General features: G+C 36.5%; 1 protein-coding gene across 1 annotated transcript in view; it reads left to right on the top strand.

Annotated features, from left to right (window-relative positions):
• Nucleotides 1-2,800: 2,800 nt before the first annotated feature.
• LOC104550048 (ATP-dependent translocase ABCB1) overlaps nt 2,801-24,484 on the top strand; it is a 59,025-nt gene continuing 37,341 nt past the window's right edge. The window contains exons 1-6 of the mRNA XM_061997444.1: nt 2,801-2,851; nt 7,048-7,173; nt 21,312-21,430; nt 22,188-22,248; nt 23,527-23,674; nt 24,327-24,387. Coding sequence (XP_061853428.1) covers nt 21,336-21,430; nt 22,188-22,248; nt 23,527-23,674; nt 24,327-24,387 — 365 coding nt within the window. The 5' untranslated portion in view covers nt 2,801-2,851; nt 7,048-7,173; nt 21,312-21,335. The remainder of the gene's footprint in view (nt 2,852-7,047; nt 7,174-21,311; nt 21,431-22,187; nt 22,249-23,526; nt 23,675-24,326; nt 24,388-24,484) is intronic.

Raw genomic sequence — 24,484 nt, 5'->3', positions numbered from 1 at the left:
TATCTACTCCTCAGCTTGTTTATACAGCATGCACATTTGGCAGAAGGCTCCCCTGTGCATCCACGCTGCATTAAAGAACATCTGCTCACTAGCATCTCCCTTGTTATTGAGTCTTTCTTTTGGAATCCTTACCTCGCCACACCTAACTTCCCACCCTGGGTGTGGAATGTTAGAAAGCAAGGGGATTTGGAAGCTTTGACTTTGAATCACTTGATTTGCTGCATTCTCACCCCACTCAGCACATAGCTGAAGAAGTTTGGACTTGCCTTTATCGTCATTGACCTTGATTTCAAATGGTAAGTGAACTGTTCTGCCTTCGCTAAGGTAAAGCTTCATCTTTGCTTTGGTAGATTTTTTTCTTTCCAAGCACATCATAATTCAAATTTGCTATAAGGTAAGTTCATCATTCTGTTTCCTGTAGAGTTCATCTCTTTGTTCCTTACTTCTCTTCCTCACCTTTCCAGAAACAGCATAAGAGAAGTGGGGGCACAGGCAAACCCAAAGGAAGATTTACTTTCTACCTTGAAAGAAAGAGTAAAGATTTTTTTAGATGAAATGGCTCTACTAGAACAAGATTGAGACAAGCTACTGGTCTTTATTTATTCTTTCAGACAATCCAAGGGAAGTGTTGAATATGTTACTTGACTTTCAGAAATGAGGAGTCTGCCTTCAGGTTTCCATGTCTCAGGGCTTTTGTTGAAGTCCGTTGTCTCTGTAGCTTCTATTAAGAGGTTCATGCAGCTTCAGTAATCTTTCAATTAAATTCAAGCTGAGGCTGAAGTAGATTTAATCTCTGCAGATGAGCAAATTCAGCTGCAGGGTCTGTTGTTCTTGAACTTCTGATAAAAATACTGGATAGTTACCAATGCTATACAGAAACCAACTAAACAAGTAAAAAGAAAGAAACAAACAACCCTCCCCCAAAGAACAGGAGAACTTTTCTATATATATCAAAAGCAAAAGTAACTTCTCTGTTCTTCTCTTCCTTCTTTTCAGAAACTGCAACTTTTTATACTTGGAAGAGATTTAAGATGAAATCAGACTTATCTGTTGGACCAGGCTTTAGTTTCAATATTGATAGGTTTTTGCCCTCAAGTAAATTAATTTCCTCAAAGATTTTTGCTTTCCTTTAAATATAATTTATCTTCTGCTATTGTCTTATCAAAGCAGGAACTGTAAATGTTTCCCAGAAGGCTTCAAATAACAGTAATTAGGAAAAAGAAGAAACTGACTATCAGCAGCTGCCTAAGATGTAAGAAAGTTCAGTAAATTTATCTGGAAACTTATTGTAGTAACTTTAACATTTTCAATGCCTCCCTGTAAGAAAATAACCTAAGGGAAAATCTGATTTTCTTCAACTACATAATAGGATAGAGGGAACAGTCAGGCTTTTCTGGGGAGTGCATAGCAAGTGGACGAGGGACAATATTCATCCACTGCAACAAGGGATAGATATTAGGAAAAATTTGTGACAGCAAAGATTTTGAAACACTGGAATGAATTGCTCAGTGCAGCTGTACAATGGTTGTCCTGGAGATACTCTAAACTTAACTGGAGGAAGAATTAAGATGTCATGAGCTAACCTCAAAGTTGTCCCTTCTTCGAGCAAGTAGAAAAAGGACTTCTATCAGTCACTTCCAGCCTGAACTGTTTTGATTAACATTTAACAGTTGCATAATAGAATTATTTCTATAATTAATTTAATAAGAAGAAGTACTTTCAGCTGTCAAGTCCCTGAATGAAGAATGTATAATATACTGTATAATAATACTGTATTAGTGACAACACTGTGTCTGTGAGTTGATGCACAGACTTCACTTGGTTGCTTCTGACCATGTTGGCAGCATTAAAGCATCAGCAAGATACCAAAAGCTGTGTGTTTCAGAGGATACGGTCTCACTTAAGTCTCTGTAAAGCATAGGCATGAGTAATGAGTGAATTAAAAGTATGTAAGAACAAAAACACCAACTAACTCTTCTTTGATTTCAAACGTGAAGCTGCAACACATTGCTTCCAGTATTCAGAAACAGTGCTACTGAGGTAATTCACTATATGAAGAAACACTGGATAAGTGGCAAGGAGAAAAATTAATTGGTAAAAAGCTGTGTTTAGAGACAGCAATACTTGTATTAAAATTGCTACATCTCAAAGAACAAAAGATTCAGATGTGTTTCTCCTGATTTACTGGCTTTTAGTCAATAAGATGCCTTTTTAAATGATTGTTTGCATGGCTGAGGTGGCAAAAACTCCATTAAGAATATTCTTCATTAAAAAAGCTGTGGCATGTCCTCCCCTTCCAAATTTGACAGAATTCTTCAACTTGAATTATTTTCTGAAGGTGTGAGCACATGGGAAAGTAAAACCCAAAAGCCAGTCTTCACAGTGAGTTTGTTTCTCAGCAGCCTGCAACTTAAAAATTGGACTTCTAAACATTTTAAATATTTACAAGATTTAGTTCTGCTTGAACAAACAATACAAGCTGGGGACAGTCTAGCAGGGATAGAGTACATTTGCGTCGTAGCAACCAGTGTGTACTGTGTTTGGGTTCCTTACCAAAATAGTGTTGGCAACACGCCAATATTGTAACCATTGCAGAAGAGTGTTTATATAGCGTGGAGGCTTCCTCTGTTTCTCACACTGCCCTTCCAGCCCGGAAGCTGGGCGTGCAGAAGATTTTTGGGAGGGGACATATGTGAGACAGCTGACCTCGGCTGACCCTGAGGGATATTCCATACCATATGATGTTGTGCTCACGGAGAGAAGAAGGAAGCAGCATTTGTTTTCTCAAATAACTGTTAAAGAATGATGAAGCCCTGCTTTCTTGGAAATGGCTAAACATCTGCCTCTCAATGTAACGTAGTGACTGTATTCCTTGTTTTGCTTTGCTTGCATGCACTGCTTTGCTTCACTTATTAAACTCTCATTAACTTAACTCACATTTTTTCTCCATTTTCATCCTTCCCATTCTTTCTCCCACCTCTCTGGGCAGAAATGAGTGGCCATGTGGGACTTAACTTGTGAGCTAACCCTGGACAAAAGCTAAGACTATGTTGTGATTTGCAGTAGGAAAAAATGAACTTCATATACATAAGCCTTCCTCAGGAGCAAAACACAAACTACTTATGGAGCATTTGGTACGAGATGTGATATATTTTACCATTGCACTTTTGGATAGTTTTGGGTGTACTAATTGTATGGAGCATATTCATTCAGTTGCTCAGCTTGATGTATATGTAGGAGACATAAATGCTTGCTGTTTTAAAAGCTCGTATTTTGAAGAGGATTGGGCTTTTTTTGTTTGTTTTTCTTCTTTTGACAGCATCTTCTGCATATGTGTGTATTTGATTTACCAGGTATATTTGATTTACCAGTATCCTTGTACTGAAACCTGTTAGGTACTATTTAGAGTTCTAGTTGCAGTTTTGCAAATGGCTCTCTTATAAGTGAAATTTTGGGACTGGTGAATTTGTCAGATTGTTTGTAGATCCTGCACTTTGGCATTATTGCTGACCCTTATATCCTAAAAAAGTCTGTGCAGGTTAATTTAAAAGTATTATTTTTTAAAAAGCATTTTAGAAGGAAGAATTCCACCCACCTTCTTTTTTGGCATCCTGCTGATACTTAATTCTGTGGAAGGAGGGAAAGGAATTATGGAAAGCAGTACCATATGCCTTTTTAGAGGTATACTTGTGTGACAGTCGTGAACAGAAGGAGAAAAAGAACAAGACCTTAATTCTGCAAAGTGACATCATCAAAGGAGAATTGGCCAAGAAAAGTAGGCATTGAAAGATGAAGCACATTTGTGATTTAGACAATAAGGTTGTGGATTTAGATCTCTGAATTTTATAACTGGTTGCAAATCAGTTTAAGGTTGCTTGCTTGAAATGAGTGGGAAAGCAATATTTGAAGGCATTGTGACTTAAAGATGGGAAGCCAGCATTTGAAAACTATGCTTGAGAACCATAAATGAGATTAGTGCTTTATGTCAGGCCACAGAAAATGTAATCCATGTTTGGTCCTCATGATTATTCTCTTTTCATATCCTAAAGTTATTATGTTGTTAAAAGGTATTACATGTTTCCTCTGTGGCTTTAAATATTTACATTGCCACTTGGTGGCCTCATCTGATCCCGTAATAGATGAAAAAAATAGAAGTGAAAATCCTTTTTGTGCAATTCAACCCTTGCTAAATAATCTTCCTGTACATGCAGAAACAGTATATCCGTTTTTGAAACCAAATAGATGTATTCTGTCTTGATTGCTGTTATTCTTGATGGCCTGAATCACTGATGTTGATGCTCATCCTTGACATTTTGATGCTGCTCACCACAATCAAAACAAGCAGCAGATGTAATAAGCTACCAGTATAGTTTAACCTTGGGTTTTTTTAGTATTGGAACTTGCTCTGATTTTGCCAGGTTTCTTTCCTGCTTATTCTGCATCCTTAGTTCTTATGTTCCAGATTTTGTTACTTGCAGATTATTTTCTGTATTCCTTTTGTGAAACTGTATCCCATGTCTCTAACCCTCTGTGGTTCCATATTATTTGTGTAGCCAGCTGTGTTACAAAATCCTTGTATATTATACCTGTTTTAGTGGACTTATGTCTGGGTTCAAGGCAAGCAAAAGTTGATTGTCCTGCTTAGTATTACTGTCCTCGTAGAAGTTCCTGTCAATGATGGGATGGAAACTCAAGTCTCTATGCCTTGATTCTGAAACCACAATCTCAAGCTGTGGTGGCTCAAGGCTAGGTATTGCCTTAAAGCAAGAAGGTGGAGTTTCACCCTGCTTCAGTCTTGTTTCATTTTTTTCCTTGCAAAATCCACGTTGGTCTTTTACAATTATGTAGCTCCAGATAGCCCAGACTCTCAGTCACACACTACAAGACATACTGCAAGCTGTGAGAGAAAGAGAAGTAGTTAATACAAAGGTAATGACTTATGGTTAAAATAACACACTGGTAGCATAATAGCATGGTAACATCCTGGTTTCTGTATCCATTCTTGATCTTAGTGGGTGTTGATTTTCTAAAGTAATATATCCTTTCACTCCTTGATGCCTATTCATTATTTTTTTTCGTAGCTACTTGCTCTATTTTCTGTGATTCCTTAACATTTTTGTTATAAAGATTCCAAATTAGCCCTAGGCTGGTGGTGTTCTAGGTATGCTAGTTTAATAGTTGGACTTGACAACCTTAAAGGTCTTTTCCAAACTAAATGATTCTGTGATTCTGCTTCTGGTAGTATGCATGAGCATTGCAAATATTTACCCTACATTTGGTAAGTGAGACCTATTACACACTTGTCTCCACAGAGCAGGGGTTTTTGCCAATTCCTACTGAAACAGATGCAGAGAAACAATACCATGTGTCCATTTTTGGTGTCATAGGTCCTAGAATCATTAACTGCTAGGAGTTTCCATTGTGGGGATGTCTACAGACTGCATTCCTCTAGGACAGGCCTCAGTGGCTATAACCCCATTTCTTACAGTGCCTTACAGTGCTCTGTTAATACCCCATCAGTAATACTACCATTTCTGGGTCTATGTTACAAATGTCCCTTTAATAAAAATATAGTATATCTGTTCTGCCTTGGAAAAGGCAAATTACATGCTTTGTTCACAGTTACATCCATTCTTTCAATTTGCTGCCACTGATTAGTATCTTTTACAGTCCCAAAATTGTGAATTATCTCTCATCTGGAATCTTTGGTTTAAAAAGTTAAACAACAGCAACAAAACTTTATGAAGTAAACATGTTTGACCTATTTTTGTTTCAGTTTCTACTTTCATACTTGGTTCCACCGTCTGGTGTTTACCACTTCTGTTTCAGTTGCTGGAGTTGTTCAAGTTCCCTCACAGTTGTTATTTGGATTTTTTAGCCAAATGAGTAGAAAGAAAATATCCAAGTTAAATTTATATTTGTTAATTTAAAATGTATAAATTTGCTCTGAGCCTCCATAATACAGTCCCTTAAAATCAGAGACATCCCTTAAAATCCTAAGACTATTTTTTGCCTTCATACTTCTCTCCCATAATTTTAAAGCAGTGTAGACATGTGTCCAATGTTTTCACAATCTTTGGTACAAAAGAGCTTTCCATTGCTGATAGTTTTTTTATCAACAAAAAGCAAGGTGCTTGCTACTTCTTTGTAACAACAAATATTCACAATTTTGAACCTCATGTAATTATTAAGAACTTTCTTTACTGAGACTACCTCCACCCCTTTTGTCAGTGGGTTTTGTATTGCTTGGTAGGTGGGATTAAGGTGAGACTAGTAGGTAGGACCTCTACATGTGGTCTTGTATAGTCTGTTTTTCTCCCAGCTTGTGGTTTATGAATTATCTATGTTTCAGTGTTATTTTTTTCTTGGTGTATCCATCACAGCAAGTATGTAAGCAATTATGAAGCCATCTGTCTTCACATTCAGCCAGCTATCTTCTAATACATTTTGCATTCAAGCAACCTTTACGTGACCTTACATGCACCTATTTAAACCAATCTACAGCTGTTTGTTATCTGGCCACACCACACTCTCTCTGCTCCACTCATGTCCTAGCTTCTATAGTCATCACCTCTTAATGTCTTCATTTCCATGTTGTAAAGTGTCTAGAACTTTGGTACCTTGCTTTGTATGTTTTTCTTTGTTTTGTTTCCAAAAGGGGTATTTCTTCAAATGTTAAGTCTACTGAGACCACCACAACCTTGGTGAGGGCATCAGCTTGACTATTCCAATAGTGCTTCTTCTGTATTTTTCCTTTTAATATGCTTTTACTTGATCTGCATATTTTTTTTTCCACTCTGCTTTTGTAAAACTATGTTCAGCATTTCCTTTCTGTGGTTAACAGGCTACCAGATTTCCACCCTGCATTTCTAGGTCATCTTTATTTCATGTTGGTAGCCAAATAGTTAAAGCTTGATGTATCCGGTCTGGAACTGTGTACAAAGCCAGATCATTTCCGTCAGGTTCATCTTCTAACGTTGTTAGCAGAGCTTGTAGCTCTGCTACTTGTGCAGAGCCAAGGCAGACAGCTCTTTCTGTTTTCCCCAGCCTATCGAATGAGGATTTTCCATCCTTTTGATAAAAAAGTGGACTCATCTGTGAACTCACACTGACTATCCTGCAGCACAAAGTCAGCAACGGAGCTTTTTTGTCTGGCAAGAGACACATAAACAGGTAAAAGGCACTTATGTTCTGTTTCAGTGGTTAAAAGCTGTACAAAGCTGGTGATAAAATGATGTTGTCTTCTACAGAAAGCTCTTAGTTTATAAAAGCTAATGTCCATCTGGCAAACCTAGGGTTTGATATATATCCAGTTTGTACTTTTCCACCAATTACGTACTTTAGTAGATGTGCTGCGTACTACTGCAAAACGAATTCTCGTTATGTATTCCCACAGCTCCTTGCCTATGCCAACGCTACACTTGGTTTTTATTATGGAATAGAGGGGGTTTTTTTCCCACTGATCTTAAGACTGTCAAAACAAAGGCTGTATCTGGCATTTTATTGCTGTGTTCTTGAAAAACAGAACAGTCCCAAGGTCTAGGTCGGTAGTGGTCAGCTGAATGTGAAACAGCTTGCAAGAATCTGGGCGTCTGATGGCCACGGTTTGAACCAGTGCAGTTTTGCTTCTTTCTGTTCTTTCTATTCTTGCTTGCAAAAAGTTTTCATTGATTTGATTAGTGATTTACTGATTTTTTACTAGTGTAAGAAAATTCTCCCTAAAATATAAGCAATATCAAAAGTGATTCTCATACAATTCTTACTGTGGGGGCATGGACTCTTATTGTCAGTTCTAACCTTTGGTGATCCCAGCATCATCCTCCTTTCCTGACCCAAAACTGTTTCTGAATATTTCCCTGCAGATTGCACCAACCAAATTTTGTCATGATTAGCTTTAAGGCCTGCATTTTCAGGGATGCTGGCTACTTCTTGGGTATATTCTTTAGTTTTCAGTTGAGGTTTCCATGGACCAACACATCATCCTTGTGTGGTGTGATGTAAAATGTTTTCATGGTAACTTCATCCCCATTTGATCTGGAAGATTTGAGGTGCACATGTAAATCAGTATTGCTTTCCCTCATAGATAAATGCTTGTTTTTGCCAGCTTTGCTGTGCTAGTGGAATTGCAAAGAAAGCCTTGACTAAATCAGAACAAATCAGTGAGATACTCTGCTTAGTGCTACAAGAATTTCAGGCATGTTTCCATGACAAACAACGTGAGTGGTGGCTCTCTTATTAAAGTGTTAAGAATCCCTATTTAGGCTTTTATCTTTGCTTTTAAACCTGGACAAAGTGGGATGTTAAAAGTATAGCTCACTGCACTAGGACCTAACTTTCCATTAAACTTCTTGGTAGTGGGTTTGAATCTTTGCTTCTTGAGGATGTTGGTACTGTTTTTCTGGGAAGGAGATTCTGTACTTTCAATTAATACACAACTGCTGTTTTCTGACATTTTAACTTACAGACATGCAAAATTTGAGGAAATTCTGTTACCCAAATATCCACTGGTTTTACTTCCTCCGGATTCTTGATAACAAAGCACCAGTGACTTGCAGGAATCGCTCCACCCTCACCTCCCACTGGTCAGCCCCAATTCCACAAACATCCGTAGCAAAATCTGCAGCTAATCCATTTTGTTTCAGCAAAACTGTGCCAATAATTCCCTGGTGTTTATAAGAGGGATCCTCCCATTCCTATACTCCTGAATTTGGCAGCTATTTAGGGAGGGATCTTAATACAGATGATGGAAAATCCTTTCCTCAATACATGTTTTATGTTTTATCCATTTTCTTGAGTTCCATCTAGAGCAAATATTTATTGAAGGGTGCTTATTGACACTACAGTATCAATTAACAACATGGCACTGGTGGCAGTTAATGTTCTTTCTCTCAGCACCCAGTACTAATGTTGTTATTGGCCATTTGCATTGGTTATATTGTAATTCTACGACTAGAGCAGGGACAGGTAGATAGCAGAGTGTCCCTGATCTTTGTTATTGAGAGGAAGGGATGGTGCCTGAGGGCTGCACTGTTATGTTCTAGAGTTTTCATTCCTCATATTTTTTATGAACTTGACACCAGCCAGCAAGGAATTTATGGATTCTATCTACTCTTTTTATATCTTTGCCTTTTTTTCCCTCGAGTTTGACCATGCTGCTTTCCTACAGTCCCATTGCTATTCCTTAAGGGAACATTTTATGTTTTCCAAGGGTCTTTTGCAGTTATTGTTACCACCTCTTTTTACACAAAGAGTTAAACTCACACTGAGGACTCTTTTCCCTTTTCTGTTGCTTTTGGTCTTTATTTTTAAATGGAGACTGTGGGTCCCTCATGACTATATTTCTGAAAATTACAGTGTGTGACTTTCTGTCAGATCATAGGACTGAAATTTCTTGGGACTCCTTCTTACCTTCCACTTACCTTACCTTACTCTGCCCATTTGTTGAAGCTGAATTTGCAGCTCCACCCATTATATTTCTGTTTGATCTACAGGTTCCAGAATCACTCTTGCTGTCTTAACCCCTGTATCACTGCTATTTTAAAGGCACTGTGATCCTATTAACCAAACACACGTTTCCCTGGATGCCAATCCCAAGAATTTTTCCAGGATTCATATGATTTGACATTCTCATAGTGTTCTTCTAGGTAGAATAACCTGCTACCCAAATCTCCTTTCAGTGCTCAGATAGCTGTTCTGAGATATCTACCTACTAAATTGCTTTCAGGAGATTCTTCCTACAATGTAGCTGATAATCATAATCTTCAAGGCAGTGCTTTTAAAGGCTATCCTAGTTAAGGAAAGCTAATCCTTAGAGCTTGAAAGCTCTATTTTACAAGCCTCCAAATTCAGAAGCCTCAAGATCTAAGCAATTACTGCAGTCAGGTATTGTTGCTGTTGGAATCTCCCGAGTTTTAGGAGCAGTGTGACCAAGCAGGAGTAGTCAGTGCTGTTAGTTCTGGTTTTAACACTGTTTTTTGATTGTAACCGTGTAACTGAATCATAAAAGCCTGGTTTGTTCTCACATTAACAAGAATTGTCAGTGTAGTCATGTTCTGAGTTTCCCATATATCCTCACTTTATTCTGGATAGATAATGTTAACATATTCATTATATATAGTTGATAGTTTTGTCCTGAGTGACTGCTGTTGAAGTAAAAGGGCTCCCTGAGTGTGCATGTGTAATCCATCTGTAGAGTATAGCCATTAGGAACTGTCTTCAAGTAAGTAAATGATTCACTGCAAAAACTATTAAGGCAAACCTAGCAATCAGAAACTGAGAACCTATGCTTAAACACCATCAGACTAATATTAAATGCCCAGATCAAAGGAGAGACAGAAGTCTGACAGTTTTTATTATCATCTAGATCAAAGTTGATGCACCACAGAGGGTTTTGGTAACATTTGCCACTATTTCTACTCGTTTTTTGCTAATACAGAAGAAATATGCATGTATGTATCTCTTTTTCCTATTGTGTGTGTGTATATATATATAAAAGAATGGGCATTTCTGTCAGTGCGACCTGATCTAGGTGATGCGACCTGATCTAGGTGACCCTGCTTCTGCAGGGGGATTGGACTAGATGATCTGTAAAGGTCCCTTCCAACCTTTACTGTTCTATGATTCTATGAAAAATGTCATTATTGCTTCCTTGTTTCCTATCCTGATCTAAACCTATTTTTGAGTCATCTGATATGGCATGACAATCAGGTCCTTATCTGTATTTATATGATCTCTTGGGAAGAGATCAGTTTCCTCAGTTTATCATTATCAGAGTAAGTCACTACTATTAATCTTATGATAGCACAAAGGTTGTTTTCCACCTGTTTCTACCTTCTGTTTTCTCTCCTATAGCAGTGACACATTAAAAATAAACAAGATAATAACTTCTACCCATTGTCAGGGTTATAATAGTTATGAGGAATATCTTACTTGGGGTGAACATTATTCTGCTTCCATATCTTCACCTTTTGTGAACCTGAGGAAATGGTCAGTGTCGGTGCCAGTTTTTGCTGGAGCAAGATGAACTTTGGGACTAATCTCAAGTATATGAAAAGACCATACCTGCACTCATGATGCTATTGACTTGCTTTCATTTTTAGGGCTGTACATATACATTCTCTGAGAGATCTACTATTCTTAAATAGTTCAGTTTATTTCAAGCATGAATATAGGTGGAAACAGATTTGGAAAGTAGGTGGTAATTCTGTCCTGTGAAGTGAGCTGCCTTACCAGTATCCTGAAACGATATTTGTCACAGATACATTTGGGATAAGATGAAGTACCATATTGAATTTGTGTCCTTGTAAACATACAATTTATGTCTACATTATATTTGGCCTATCCAGTTGGTTTGGGAGAAATTCTTGCTGGTCCTGTCACATACAGTAATAGGCAGCTTTCTTCACTAATGTGTTGCAGAGATGTAGCATAAATAACCTAAACAGCTATGTTCTCCTCCCTTATGCACACCATACCATGAAATCAGTTTTGGTTATAGGACTTGGGCTTATTCTGGTCAAACCTGCTTATAGCTGCCAACTTGTTGTACCTCTTTATGAACTGATTGCCAGTCAATGCAATTACCTGCAGAAATTGTCTTTTAGAGTCAGTACTATGAAGCAGAACTCTGTTTTAAACTACCTGCAGCAAACACACACATGGCACATCCATACCTAGACATACCTGTATATCCTTAGGATTTGGACCTTAGGATCAGCTTACCTTAGGATCTCTAATTTCTACTGGAACAGCATTCCTAGTGTACCAGGTCCAGACAATACAGGAAATATTGGCATTTTCTTACATAGGAGTTGCATTAGTTTGATTAAATGAAGTCATGAGAGTTGCTTCCTTGAAGATTATCCCATACTAACAAAATCACTTGATCTCAGTGAATGGTGACACGTTAAACAGGGCTGCTCTGAACACTTTATTTAGTCAGGATGAGCTGTTAATCATTCTATATTTATTGCTGACCATAAAGGAAATCAATGAATTATATTCAGTGTCATGACTCTCACACAAGGGTCCTGTATCGTTATGCAAGCAGAATGTAAACTGGGCAGAGGGAGTGACTCAGAGATGAGTCAGAAAGGAGGAAGTCTAGAGTTCAAAGAGTGACTAAATTGGAATATGAGCAGAGATCACACAGAATCACAGAATCTCAAGGCCTGGAAGGGACCTCAAAAGATCGTCTGGTCCAACTCCCCTGCCAGAGCAGGACCAACTAGAGTAGGTCACACACTGCGTTCCTTCAGTCATCTCTGATGGTGCTGGAACACTGTCCTAAGCCTTGTGATTCAAGGGTCCCTGTGAGCATTGACTTTTTGTGGAGCTTCCCCCCAGTCCTTCTGACTCTGACCTACAGCCTTCATTGCCTGCTCAGCCTGGGAAGTTGACAAGAATTCATGTTGTGATTTCACACTTCGTGCAAGGAAGGGGAGGAAGCATTAAGGAAGACCCCTGAGGCTTCCTGCTTAGTTAAATACTTACATAAATGTCTCTTTCTGCTGTTTATTGGGAAGGAAGATCTCTCTTGACTAATGTTACTCTATGGATTTGGCCATGCTAAGCACTTCTTAAACTTCATTGATCACGTTGCTATCTAATACAGTATAGCACTGTTATACAAAGTTTATACTTCAACATAAGAAATAAGCATAGAGATGAAATTTGGATTTGCAAGGCAGAAGTCTAGTAAACTTAAGTTTCAGTGGGAAATGTATGGGAAAAGGTTGTTTTGCCCTTGGTACAGACATTTAGAAGTAAAGCAATAAACCTTACTGCAATCAGGATACATTTTAATGGTCTTATGATGTGCCAGCTTGTCAGAACTGGGGTGAGTTTTAGTTGAGAGGAATGTTATTTTTAATACAGATGTTAGTTTTAGTTTAGAATATTGATTTAAGTAAAATAATAACATTATTGTATCTGTACTAATAAAATTATGTCAAGCACTATAATCTCTATCCTATGTTGTCTGCTTAATAAATATGTGAAGTAGTTGCTGTGAAGATAAGACAATGAAGAAATGTTTCCTGGAGGTTTTTCTAGAACTGGCACTCATTTAGATTTTTATGTAGCAGAGTTGTCAATAAGAATGTTTTACTGACTTGGGAAGACAACTTTTCTATCCTTTAAAAAGTGTGATATGTGTAGGATAAAGCAGCTAGGTGTCAAAAGCTGACATGGAAATGCTATCAATCTGTCTGGCCAATAATGAGGTGGACCTGCTTCTGCCAGGGGGGTTGGACCTCTAAAAGTCCCTTCCAACCCCTACCACTCTATGATTCTATGATAATGAGGCAGCTTGAGTTGTGATTTGAAAGTGATTTTTGCAGACCAGAGAGCTGAATAAATATGAGTCTTGGACATTTCTGGGTCTCTGTTAAAGCAGCTTTTTTCTGTCATATATATAAGCCACAGTTATTCTAACAGAGGGGAAATCCCTTCGTTCCTAAGAGACTTTAGCTATTGTATATTTGCCAGTAGCTGATTAACACTTTGTAAAAATATATCATGTACCCAGGGACTGGAAGCAGAAAATGGAAATGAGACCTGGTAAACAATCAGTCCACAGGGAAACTAACAGCTGTAGCAAGTAAGATTAGAATGTGTCTTGCTTGAGATCAATGTCAGTGTGCTTGCTCCTGCTGAGCACTTTTTCCATCCTCTCTGCTATCATCTTCAACTATTGACAGCCCCTGGCCTAAAGATGGCTTAGAACTGCAAACAAAGCAGGAGCTTGTATCTGAAAATGTCAGAAAGGATGAGGGGCTCTGGTTAGCCATTGGGAAATGAATTTGTGGAAATAACGATTGCTGAACTCTTATGGAATAAGGGAGATTCAGACAAGTTAAAGAGGCAGTGGAGCATCTAATATGGGTTGATAAAATGACTGCAGGTAATTGCCTCTTCATAACTGTAACCATAACGTGCCTACCGAAATCTGGTATGCTAATTGCTGAAGTCCTGCATAGTGAGAGAGTTCCTCCAGCCTTTTAGAACTGTTTCTTGCAAAGTAATCTTGAAGTCATAACTAGAATCTTTCTGGTGGTTTTTTGTCAAGGATCTGTTGGAGTTGTGGCATGTAACAGTATGTTTCTGGAAAGAGAAGCGGTTGGCAAGGGGAAGAAATGCCCCTAGTGTCTGGCTGTTTGAAAGGTTTGGAGTGTGTGAACTGCATTGTATCTGCACTGATTACAATTGCCTGTAGATCCATATTTACCTTACAGTATACAAACAGTTGAGTTACAGTAAGCATCAAAAAGCAACAAAGCAATTTGATTGTGGTCAAAGATGCACATGCAGAACAGTCATAGTGACATAATCTCTTATGAGATGAACTGAATGAAGTGATTGTTTAGTCATCTCACTACAGTAGCAAAATTCAATATGCATGATTAAGTAAAACAAGTAGGTGTTTAGAGAGGACAGACAGCACAAACAGCATTCAAATCTCAAAAGCACTGCAAAGTGGAAAGGAAGAAGTTGTTCTTCATGGCTGCTGTGAGTAGAAAAGGGTAACAGGTTTAAGAGCCAATTCAGACTAGACATCAGGAAAACTTCCTGACAGTTCAGATAGCCTAAAAGTCTCCATCTTTCTCTTCTGAAACTACCAATGGAGTGACAGGACTCAAACATCAGTCAGAATGATAGATGGAATAGTTGATCTTATCTGGAGGAAGGAGGATGGTCGAGATGACATTGTGAGGTCTCTTCCACTCCTTATTTTTGTGTTTTGTGAGGGCTATGATGAAGTGTAACTCTGGAATAGTGAAACAAGCAAAACTTTGGGATTCAGTATTAGTAGGCAGAAGTTGAACAGCAAGTTTTTTATTCTCATAATTCCTTGTGTAATCTAGACATTTCACAAATAGTATGGAATGGAATGCAAGCATTTATAAAATACCATTTTACTTAATATTGTAGAAGGGGATAAGTCAATATGCATAGCTTTGGCTTCTGTGTAGGATTCATATTAATATTGATGTATACTTCAAATGTAATGACTTGAAGTTTGTAAACACCTTCTTCCCTTTCTCAGGAGTTCAGCTCTCTGTAATCCAGGACACAGTTGCATAAACCTCTCTCAGTTTTGTGAAGCAATTGCAAAATTCTGAGCAAGAGCTGCAAAGAAGTCAACAGAGTGCATTTCTGCAAGTTAAGGTGTAAAATTGAAGACAGAGAGCTAAGGCTCTTGAGGTGGAGCTAGGGAGTAGTTCAAGGACTCAGGAGTCAAAAAATCATCACGAAAAGGGAAAAAATCCTCAGGGAAAAGCAGAGATTTGGAATATGGCAATTGAGGATCCATTCCAGGGGCAGTAGAAACCAATCATACCCCATCTCACTGAGAACATCCTGACCAGCAAAGACTATTTCTTATTCAGGGCACTGAGCACACTAACACTCAATTTAGTATTTTGTGAATTCAGCTTATCTTTTGTGTGCAGTAGTGAATCAGTAACTATCAAATACTTTTAAGTTGTGTATATTCAGCTTACAAAGGCTTTTTGTGCATGAGAGAAGGTGTGCAATCACAGTAATTCAGTGAAGGAAGGATAAAATACCAAGTTCCTCAATTACTTGTGCTGTTAAAATGTCGTTGACTAGAAACGTTAAGAAAAAAGAAGGTGAGTCTGTAATAGTCTTTGGTTTATTTACCTTCAATGGGGAAAAATTCACACAAAGTTCACTGTTATTATTGCTTTCCCATCTCTCTTCAAATAGCATATGATATACAATATGCTATTTATATGTACACAGTATATATATGAACTCTGAATAATCCTGAACACTTCTAAGTCTCTGATGTTCTATATCACGTTTATTTGAATGAATTTATCTTGCCAATTCAAAAGGCATCTCTTTTTCTAGACATGCTAAAGGGGAAAAACATCATACTCTAGAAAGATGAAACTTTTTAATCCTGTTTTAAACAGTTTAAGAAATCTTACTATATCTAAGACAAATGCAAATACTACTTCAGTTAAATCCATTTTATTCTGTTACAACCGTTGTAAGAATCTAAAGTGCAATTATACTGCAACCCATGATGATGAAAAGTATGATCTCACACATGAATTCATCATTGAGTCATATTTATTAACTTAACTGATGAATAAACACCAATACATTTGTTTTCCATATATAGGAAACATCTCTCAAAGTGATCTGTAGACTTGTCTGGATTTTCTTTTGCTGGTTAAGTATAAACAATTTGAAGCTTTCAGAAACAAGACTGTGTTTATAAAGCTGAAAAGTGACACATTCCTAATAGATATGATTTCGTGGTATTAGAATAAAGTCCAAATCAAATCACCAGAAAATAGAAGTGGGGTTTTGCAGTATCATTAAAACATTCTTTTCAAAGTAGACTTTATTTTTAAGCACAAATGGAAGCCTGATGTTTACAGTAACTTAATTTGTCCTCATGCTTAGTCCAGGACAAATATGACGTAGCAATTCCTATAGGCAGTGTATGTGTATATATATATAGAGAGAGGCAGTGGCTGAGCATACAGTATAGTCCAAGTAACAGCAAATTGTCATTTTCTGACTATATGATAATTCCCTTCATGTAGAACAATTCTTATTGACAAAACAGTTGCCAAGTAGCCAAAATTCTTATACAAAGTAGAATTCTTTTCCAGCAGTGATTAATAGGAAAGATGCTGCTAAAATGCAACAGGAGTTTCCCAGTTATCATAAATAAGAGCTTGTTCACGATTGTTTTAACCTATGCTAGGGCTGAATGTCATTGAGGAATCTTTCTAGGATTCCTATGACCCTCTCCACAATTTCAGCTACCTGGAGTATCTTGGAATATTCAACTTTTCATCTTTAAAGGTAATAAAAGAAAAAGATAGTTTGTGTCCTTTTCTCTGGTTATAATACATATATTCTGATTTCTGTGCCAGGTGTTTGTACTGATATCATGTGGTAATTGAACATTCCCTTTGCTGACCTGCATCAGGTAAAAAAAAGAAAAAGGAACCAATGTGTGGTTTGTGGGATGAGATTCTCTCAACATCAATTCTTTTCTGGAAGCATGACTAGTTGAAACACTCCAAAACAGGAGATTCTATTTTTCAGATGCCTTTTTCTGGCATTGCAGAAGCTGATTTAGGATCACTTTCTTCATGAAATATTAAGACATTTTGATACACAGGAACAGGTTGGATAAGTAAATTTAGTAAGTAAATTAATAGAAACAGTGTGGAATAATTAACATTTACCTACAGTACAGAATGATCTGTATTATGTAACTTAAATGCAGTCCAAACATTGTTATAATCATGCAAAGTACAATTTAAACACTTTTGTGAAAAGAAGCTACACTGACTAGACTGTCAACTAGAATGGTTGGTAAAACCAATGAGTTAGAGAAGGATTTAAGGTTTATCATAGTTTATTGTTACAGTACAATCTCTCATTGCAGTAGAGTGCTCAAGAATGATGATTCAAACCATGCATTTATATAAAATAGTAGAGGGGAATTATTTGTGCCTCAGTCTGCAACATTACAATCATTCCAGAATTGTTCAAGAGACCTAATGGTCATCTTTCAAAACCACAAGAAGTTCTTATGTGCAAAATCCCTAAAAAGCTGTGTGAATGAAATTCATGAGCCATGAAACTACATCAGGCAAAAGAAAATTGACTACCCCCTTAATAAAGAGAGGATTGGGTAAACCTTAAGAATATTTACAAATATTTTCATATGGAAAAGATAACTGGCAATGAAAGTCCTCAAGTAATAATGAGATATTGTTCTGTTTTGATCCAAACCACATCCATGAAGGGAAAGTGAGTAAAGATGCTGCCAGTCAATAGGTGCAATTAAATAGTGAGCAATTGCAATGATTGAACTCAATGTTTCACTCATGTTTAGGCTTTAAACTTAGACAAGGTCAACTTTTCTGATTTTATGAGTCACTTTCCAGTGACTGCACTCTTTGAGCTGCAGTTGTCATTATCTCCATAGAGTCCCACTGATCCAATGTGGAACAAGGACATGCAGCAGAGTTTTGGATAATCCAGGTACATGAACCTTATCATCAATTTTTTACTTGTTTGTACAACAAGGGATCTGAATTGTTGAGCAGATCCTTGCTGCTTCTGATCAAAACAAAGTGGTTTTGGAGAGAATTTTGAATAATTTATAAGCCTTAAATAGCTCAAAAGTCATTGATTGGTCATTTCTGTTTAAATCTATCTTCTGTGGGAATTTTTGTGACTAGTAAGTAGAAAAAGATTCTTCTGGAACTGAGTGAACAGGGTCCTCTGTTTTCAAGATGTTCAGAACACCTTTATTTTGCATCAAGTCAAGGTCTCTTTGATGCAGACAATGTCTATACAAGATTTCCTGTTTCAAGCCTTCATCCTACAGATTTAAAGAAATCTCCCCATCATGTCAAAGATTGGTTAAAGCTGGGGGTAAGATATTGGTTTAAATAAACAACTGATCTGAGGAATAAAAGTATTTGTCAACCACTAGGTTTATGAATCTTGTTTATGTATTTAGGGTAAAACTGGTTGCCAGACTTCAGATGAGAAAGTATTTCTCCTCAGAGTAGATTGTCTGTCATCTACATTGTATGAAAAGCCCTAGAAACATCTTGGGTTGTGAATCAGCTTTTACATTCACCTACGTGTTTATTATATACTCCAGTGCCGATGATGTGTAGTGCTGATGCCTCAGGTTCTTTTGTTGTTGGTTTATGACATGTTTAATCTCTTTAGACTGAAATTACATAGTCTAACTCAAACTGCCAGTTTTAACAGGGACATATCTAAATTATTTCTAGCAAACTGTGAGATAGAAGAGATGAAAGATTTAGTGGTGTTTTTCTAGCCTCAAATTCTGTGCAACTGTGAAGCTATGTCATTGAAAAGTCAAAGTAAAGAACCTGGAGAGAAATAACAGGGTTTTGTAGTTTATGAAGTAGATAGAAAATACTGTACTTTTTCTATTTTTCCCACTTTTTAAATATCAGTTTAGATGTTTCAGGTCCTAGCATGGTAAAACTGACTGTAAACCGCTGATCTTCTTTGCACTACTTTATGCAGGTGATGTACCAGTGTTTCTAAATTGCTATGACTTATTTCTATTTCACTTTCTTGTCACGATTGTACTGCAATAGCATTGAGCCAATTCAATGAGTTAACAGAATGCTGTGACAGATCTTGTCATTTTGTCCATTTTCCTTTTAAGGTGAAAGTTGTGAAATACCTGCATTTACTGTTTCATTTGTTTAAATGAATTTACTTTTCTCTAGAGTCTCTCAGGCAATTTTATTCAGTTCCCACTGAAATAATTGGACCAGTCCATTTTGATAAAGTCCAGTAAAGCCCTTAGGCATACATGTTAAAACCCATAAGTTAAACTCATTAACTGTTGTGGATAGAAATCTGTACAAATATCTGAGAATAACTTTTTATAAACAGATGATACATATATTTCCCAATCCTTTATGCTTTGCTTGGCTGACAATAGTAAACTACTCTTTCTAAAAATCCTCTCTCTGATAAGACTCTTTGTATTCCAAAATACTGTAAAAATGCTAAATTTTATCAAAAAATTAAGATTACAGGCCTGCATGACTAAAAGAAACAAAAAAATTATCTCTTCTGGTTAATTATCTGATTAAATAAGTTTTGCTTGAGTAAAGTGATAGGATACCTACAGAGAAATTCATGTAAATTTACTTGTCTTCTAGGACAAGGACTTTTATGCAACTTTTCACTTCTGTGAAACTGTTGAACTGATCTAGTTTACTGTATACCTTGAAATAACAGATAAGAAGTGTAATTAATTTACTTTAAATGTTTTAAATTGTGATTATGTATGTCAAAGGGATGGGACAGCCCTTTATTCTGTAGTGTCAAGTAATGGGACAAGGGGTGGTGAACAAAAACTGGAGCACAAAGTTCCATTTAAGGAAAAACTTCTTTACTCTAAGAGTGATAGAGCCCTGGCCCAGGCTGCCCAGGGAGGGTGTGGAATCTCCTTCTCAGGAGGTTTTCAGAACCCGCCTGGACACTTTCCTGTGTGACCTGATCCATAGATCAGGACCTACTTTGGCAGTGGGGTTGGACTAGATGATCTTTAGAGGCACCTTCCAACCTCTACCATTCTGTGATTGTTTCTATTGAAGTAATACCTACAGGTATTGATGCAAATAATACAGTCCACAATAAAGTAACATTTTAGAATAGGAACATTTATTAAAAAATCAGAAGGATACTAATAGAGCAGATTTCTACTGACCATAGCTACTTCCAAACCATTTCTAAACTGAGTCTGAAACTCCTATTCTGCAGTTACTCAGATGAGACACAATATGCATTACAGTACAATCCTGTTTTCTTTCTGGCTAGATGGATCATGTTTTTCTAGATTAGATTTAGGAGGGAAAAGAGACAGAGTAAAATACTCCTTATGTTATTACGTTTCATTCTCATTGTATATTCAAGAATGGATTTATCCTTAAGTGTAACAATTCCTTGGGAGCATTCATAACCATCTCTAATATGGTAAAGAAGAATTTCTGAGAGTTTGAAGTGGGATAGTTAAGCCATCAGGAGATAAAAGGAACTATTCCTGGTAGAGGAATAGGCTGGTCAGTATTGTTTTCTCCAGATGACAATGAGATAAATGTGAGTTTAACGACTTGGATAAAAATTCCCTGTACGAAAAGGGAGGCAGATTCCAAAGTTCATACACTTTACTCTCCAAAGAAGGCAATGGGAGTGGAAAAAAAGCCAGCAAGCTAATGATCATCTCTGTTTTACACAAGAGCAAAGTTCAGTCATGGTACCTGTCTTTAGCCATATCAATCCTGCTCATTTTTGAGTAATTTTTCAGAGGACTAGGTGCAAGCCAAGAACAACCTAAACGGTATGTTTTCATTTTAAATCATTTTTTTCATATATTTCATTGCAATTAGAGAAATGCCAAACCAAAAGCATGCTCTTTGAAACAAACATCTACTTTCTCTTTTATTTTGTGTATCTCTGCAGAATTGCAGACAATATAATACTTCTATCATTCAAATGAAATTAGAGGAAGCACTCACAATTATCAAACAGATACAAATACAAAAATCAGATCTTTGTAAGCAAACTCTGAGCATCTAGACTTGTTTCAATGTGTTTACACTTGTCTGTTACGAGGATTCACTGGCAATGTGACATTGTCGCATGAAGAATTGTATTGATTTTAATAAGTATCTATGTTTTTCTTTTCAACAGATGGTCATTTATATTACTGTCCTTGGCTTATTTGTTGTTCAAATACTACTTTTCAGGGAGCTATCTCAAATAGATTTGAAATGAATTCTGAAGATGAAAAGGAGAAACTTAAAGCAGATGGAAATAGTCATGAGATCACTGCACCCAGTCAGGATCGTGAATCTAAAGACAAAGAGTAAGTCTTCTTAAACTTTGTAAACATGTTCTGTGTTGAAACTTATAAGATTATAATATTTTATATTTCATTTTGTATTTTTTTTTAAATGTCATTTAAAGTTTTATTTGACTCCATCAGGAAAGCCTGATCTCATAAAGCTCTGCATCGACTTGAGAGTAGCATTGGTTGAAACATTCGTTTGGTGCAGCAGGACCATTTGCCTTTTTCTTTTAAGGACTAAGTGCTCACAGTATTGACTACAGTGTATTGAAAAACAATTCTGAAATATGACAGAAATTATATTGGAAAGGACATCTTGGATATAGTTATATCATCAGCTAAAAATTATGTTAACATTTTGGTGTGATAGGGCACCAACATTTTATGTGCCTTTATTCCCCATCCCCATGTGCAAAAAATTGATTTTAGAAATTATCTTCCTCTTTCCCATTTTGAAAGCTATATAATACTTCAGTTCACAACTGCCTTGATCAAAACCACCAGCTCTTTTTGGTGTTGCTTCACCCCTTGAAAAAGGTAAACTCGGGTGAGCTGGATTTAAATTTACAGCAGTCAGGAAATGATGCTATTTGTATACGGGAAAGTTCAGATACAAATGTCTCAAAAATGCTCAATAAATTATTTTACACACATTTCTTTCCTGTAAAATTTATCTCATGTTTTAAATTGAACTTCCTGAATGTATTAATGCAGTAGTATTTCTGCAAAATATTGCCAGTCTTTAAAATGCACTAAATCTACCACATGTTTTCAGTGAGAAAAAGAAGAAGAAGAAGAAAGCAGAAAAGCCTAAGCTGGTCAGCCCATTTACACTGGTAAGATTTATTCTCTTTGTATGTATGTATATATATATACATGCATCCACATTTCAGAGTGTAAACAAAAAAAGGTTCTATGATAGAGCATTGAATATATGATCTTGTCTCCATCAAATATTTTGATAATACTGAACATTGGATATAGTATAGCAGTCAAGCAGTTCTTGTTGTGGATATAGCTTTATTAAAGAAGCTGTCTTATTCCTATTATAAATTCTTAGGGCCTTTCCCTTAGTGAGTTTTCATGATAGACAAACCTGTGTTTGCTGAGAGGTAGGGATTTCCATGTTTAGTCATTTCTTTCAACACTATCAAAAAAGTGTCCATATACCTAAGATTATGTGTGGTTTTCTTCTCTAAATTACTCAAATTGGATACTAAGTCCACTAATTAGTCCCATTAATTATTATTCAGTCACCTCATCAGCAATAAAGGTCAACTTGTGGCACTGATGAAACTTAAACCTAAAAACTCTGTGCTAGAAAGTACTTTACATTCCAGATCTTTATTTTCTGTGTGCTTTAAAGAAGACAATCTGTTAGTATTTCATCCAAGTCAATCTTAGATTCTCTTTTAGTAATACTGAAATGTTTTCTTCTTTGTAGATTTAGTGAGCATAGTTCACAGCAATGATATGACAAATAAAACAATAGCCCATGATGCTGGCCAATGCCCGGTTTCTCTGCTTCACTATACCAGTTTGCACTTGTACAATTACATACCACTACAATTTACAGCAGTAAATGTTGTATTTTACAGTGCAGAATAAGGTAAATGATTTTATAACACATAAGCTCAAACTTCATAAAGAATGCTGAAGGGTGTTAAGGATTTCAGTGTGTTTTGATAACACCCGTGGTACATTAGAAACAGTTTCTCTGGCTGCATAGTAATACATTTAAAGTAAAAGTAATTATTACCTTAATTATCACAATGCTGGTTAAAATTTCTTGTATTTTGTACTTTAAATGTCAAACTTTAAAAGAGTTAATTTCCTTTTCCTATGACCTTTCACACCCAGGTGCAGATACTGATGCATTAAAACAAGATGCTTCTCTACTTTGCAGTTTATAGTATAAAAGTGCTTATATTAGGATTTATTCCCATACACTTGAAATATTTTATAAAGTTAATTTCTAATCAGATAAAGTTGTGGTTTTGCAACACTGGAGTTATAATTTATCTCTTTTCCTTGACTTTCTCGACTTTGTAGACATAACATTGTATTAGCAATGTAATACAACAGTTAGGATTAATTTGTCTTTTTACTCACAGTTTCGATACTCCAATTGGAGAGACAAATTACTAATGATAGTAGGCACTGCCTTTTCAGTAGTCCATGGAAGCGGTCTCCCTGTTGGAATGATAATTTTTGGTGATATGACTGACAGCTTTGTTGATTCTGAAAGCTCAGATTTGCCAGGTAAGAATATATCTGCCATGAAGAGAACAACATCTCGTATTTGGAAAAGGGAATCTTGACAGGAGATGTTGATGTCAGAAACCCCAGCTAGCTATTGTACCATGATGCAAAGTAATAACTCTTGTGTTTGTTGTTTTGCTCCTAATTCTTAAGTTTCTGCATCAGTAGATTTTATTTCTAATTTTGTCTAATTATTCACTACAGTGCACATTCAGTAAATCATGTTTAAGTATGGCTGTGATAAGTAGGAGACCAGTTTTCCATGTTCTCAGTGTGAGTTCCTGTTGATCCTCTTGCATCAATTGTAGCCAATGTTTTCATAATGGTTTAAATTACAGTTACTGATTTGATGTCAATATCTAGGCCTGTATTTGTAATAGGTTTTGACCTTGTATGAGTCCCTTTCAAAAAAGAAAATATCCAACTGAGCATTTAATGAGATTGAAAAGTCTTCCTGAGCATTCAAGTTACTCTGATGTAGTTTTGTAGTCAGTGGAGTTATGACTAATCTTATGTTGGTATAATAATTGGTTTTGAATAAGTAGGTGAATCAAAAGATGTAACAACTCAAAATTGACTGAACAACGTGCAGGACAATAAATCTGTTAAAAATTGGTCTATTAAAATATTTGCTCTTTTATTCTTTTCTAAGCAAATATTTCAGCGAATATCACTGAACTGGTGAAAAAAAAACTGGAAGAAGATATGACAAGGTAATTAGAAACATACATTTCCTATTCTTTTTTAATATAAACATATTTTTCATCAAGCCATTCTTCTCCTATGACCTTTTTTCTGCTTTAAACAACA

The sequence above is a fragment of the Colius striatus genome, chromosome 5, assembly GCF_028858725.1.
Source record: "Colius striatus isolate bColStr4 chromosome 5, bColStr4.1.hap1, whole genome shotgun sequence".
Taxonomy (NCBI): Eukaryota; Metazoa; Chordata; class Aves; order Coliiformes; family Coliidae; genus Colius; species Colius striatus.
Note: the sequence above shows the minus strand (reverse complement) of the source record. Positions and strands in the feature narration are given on the sequence as shown.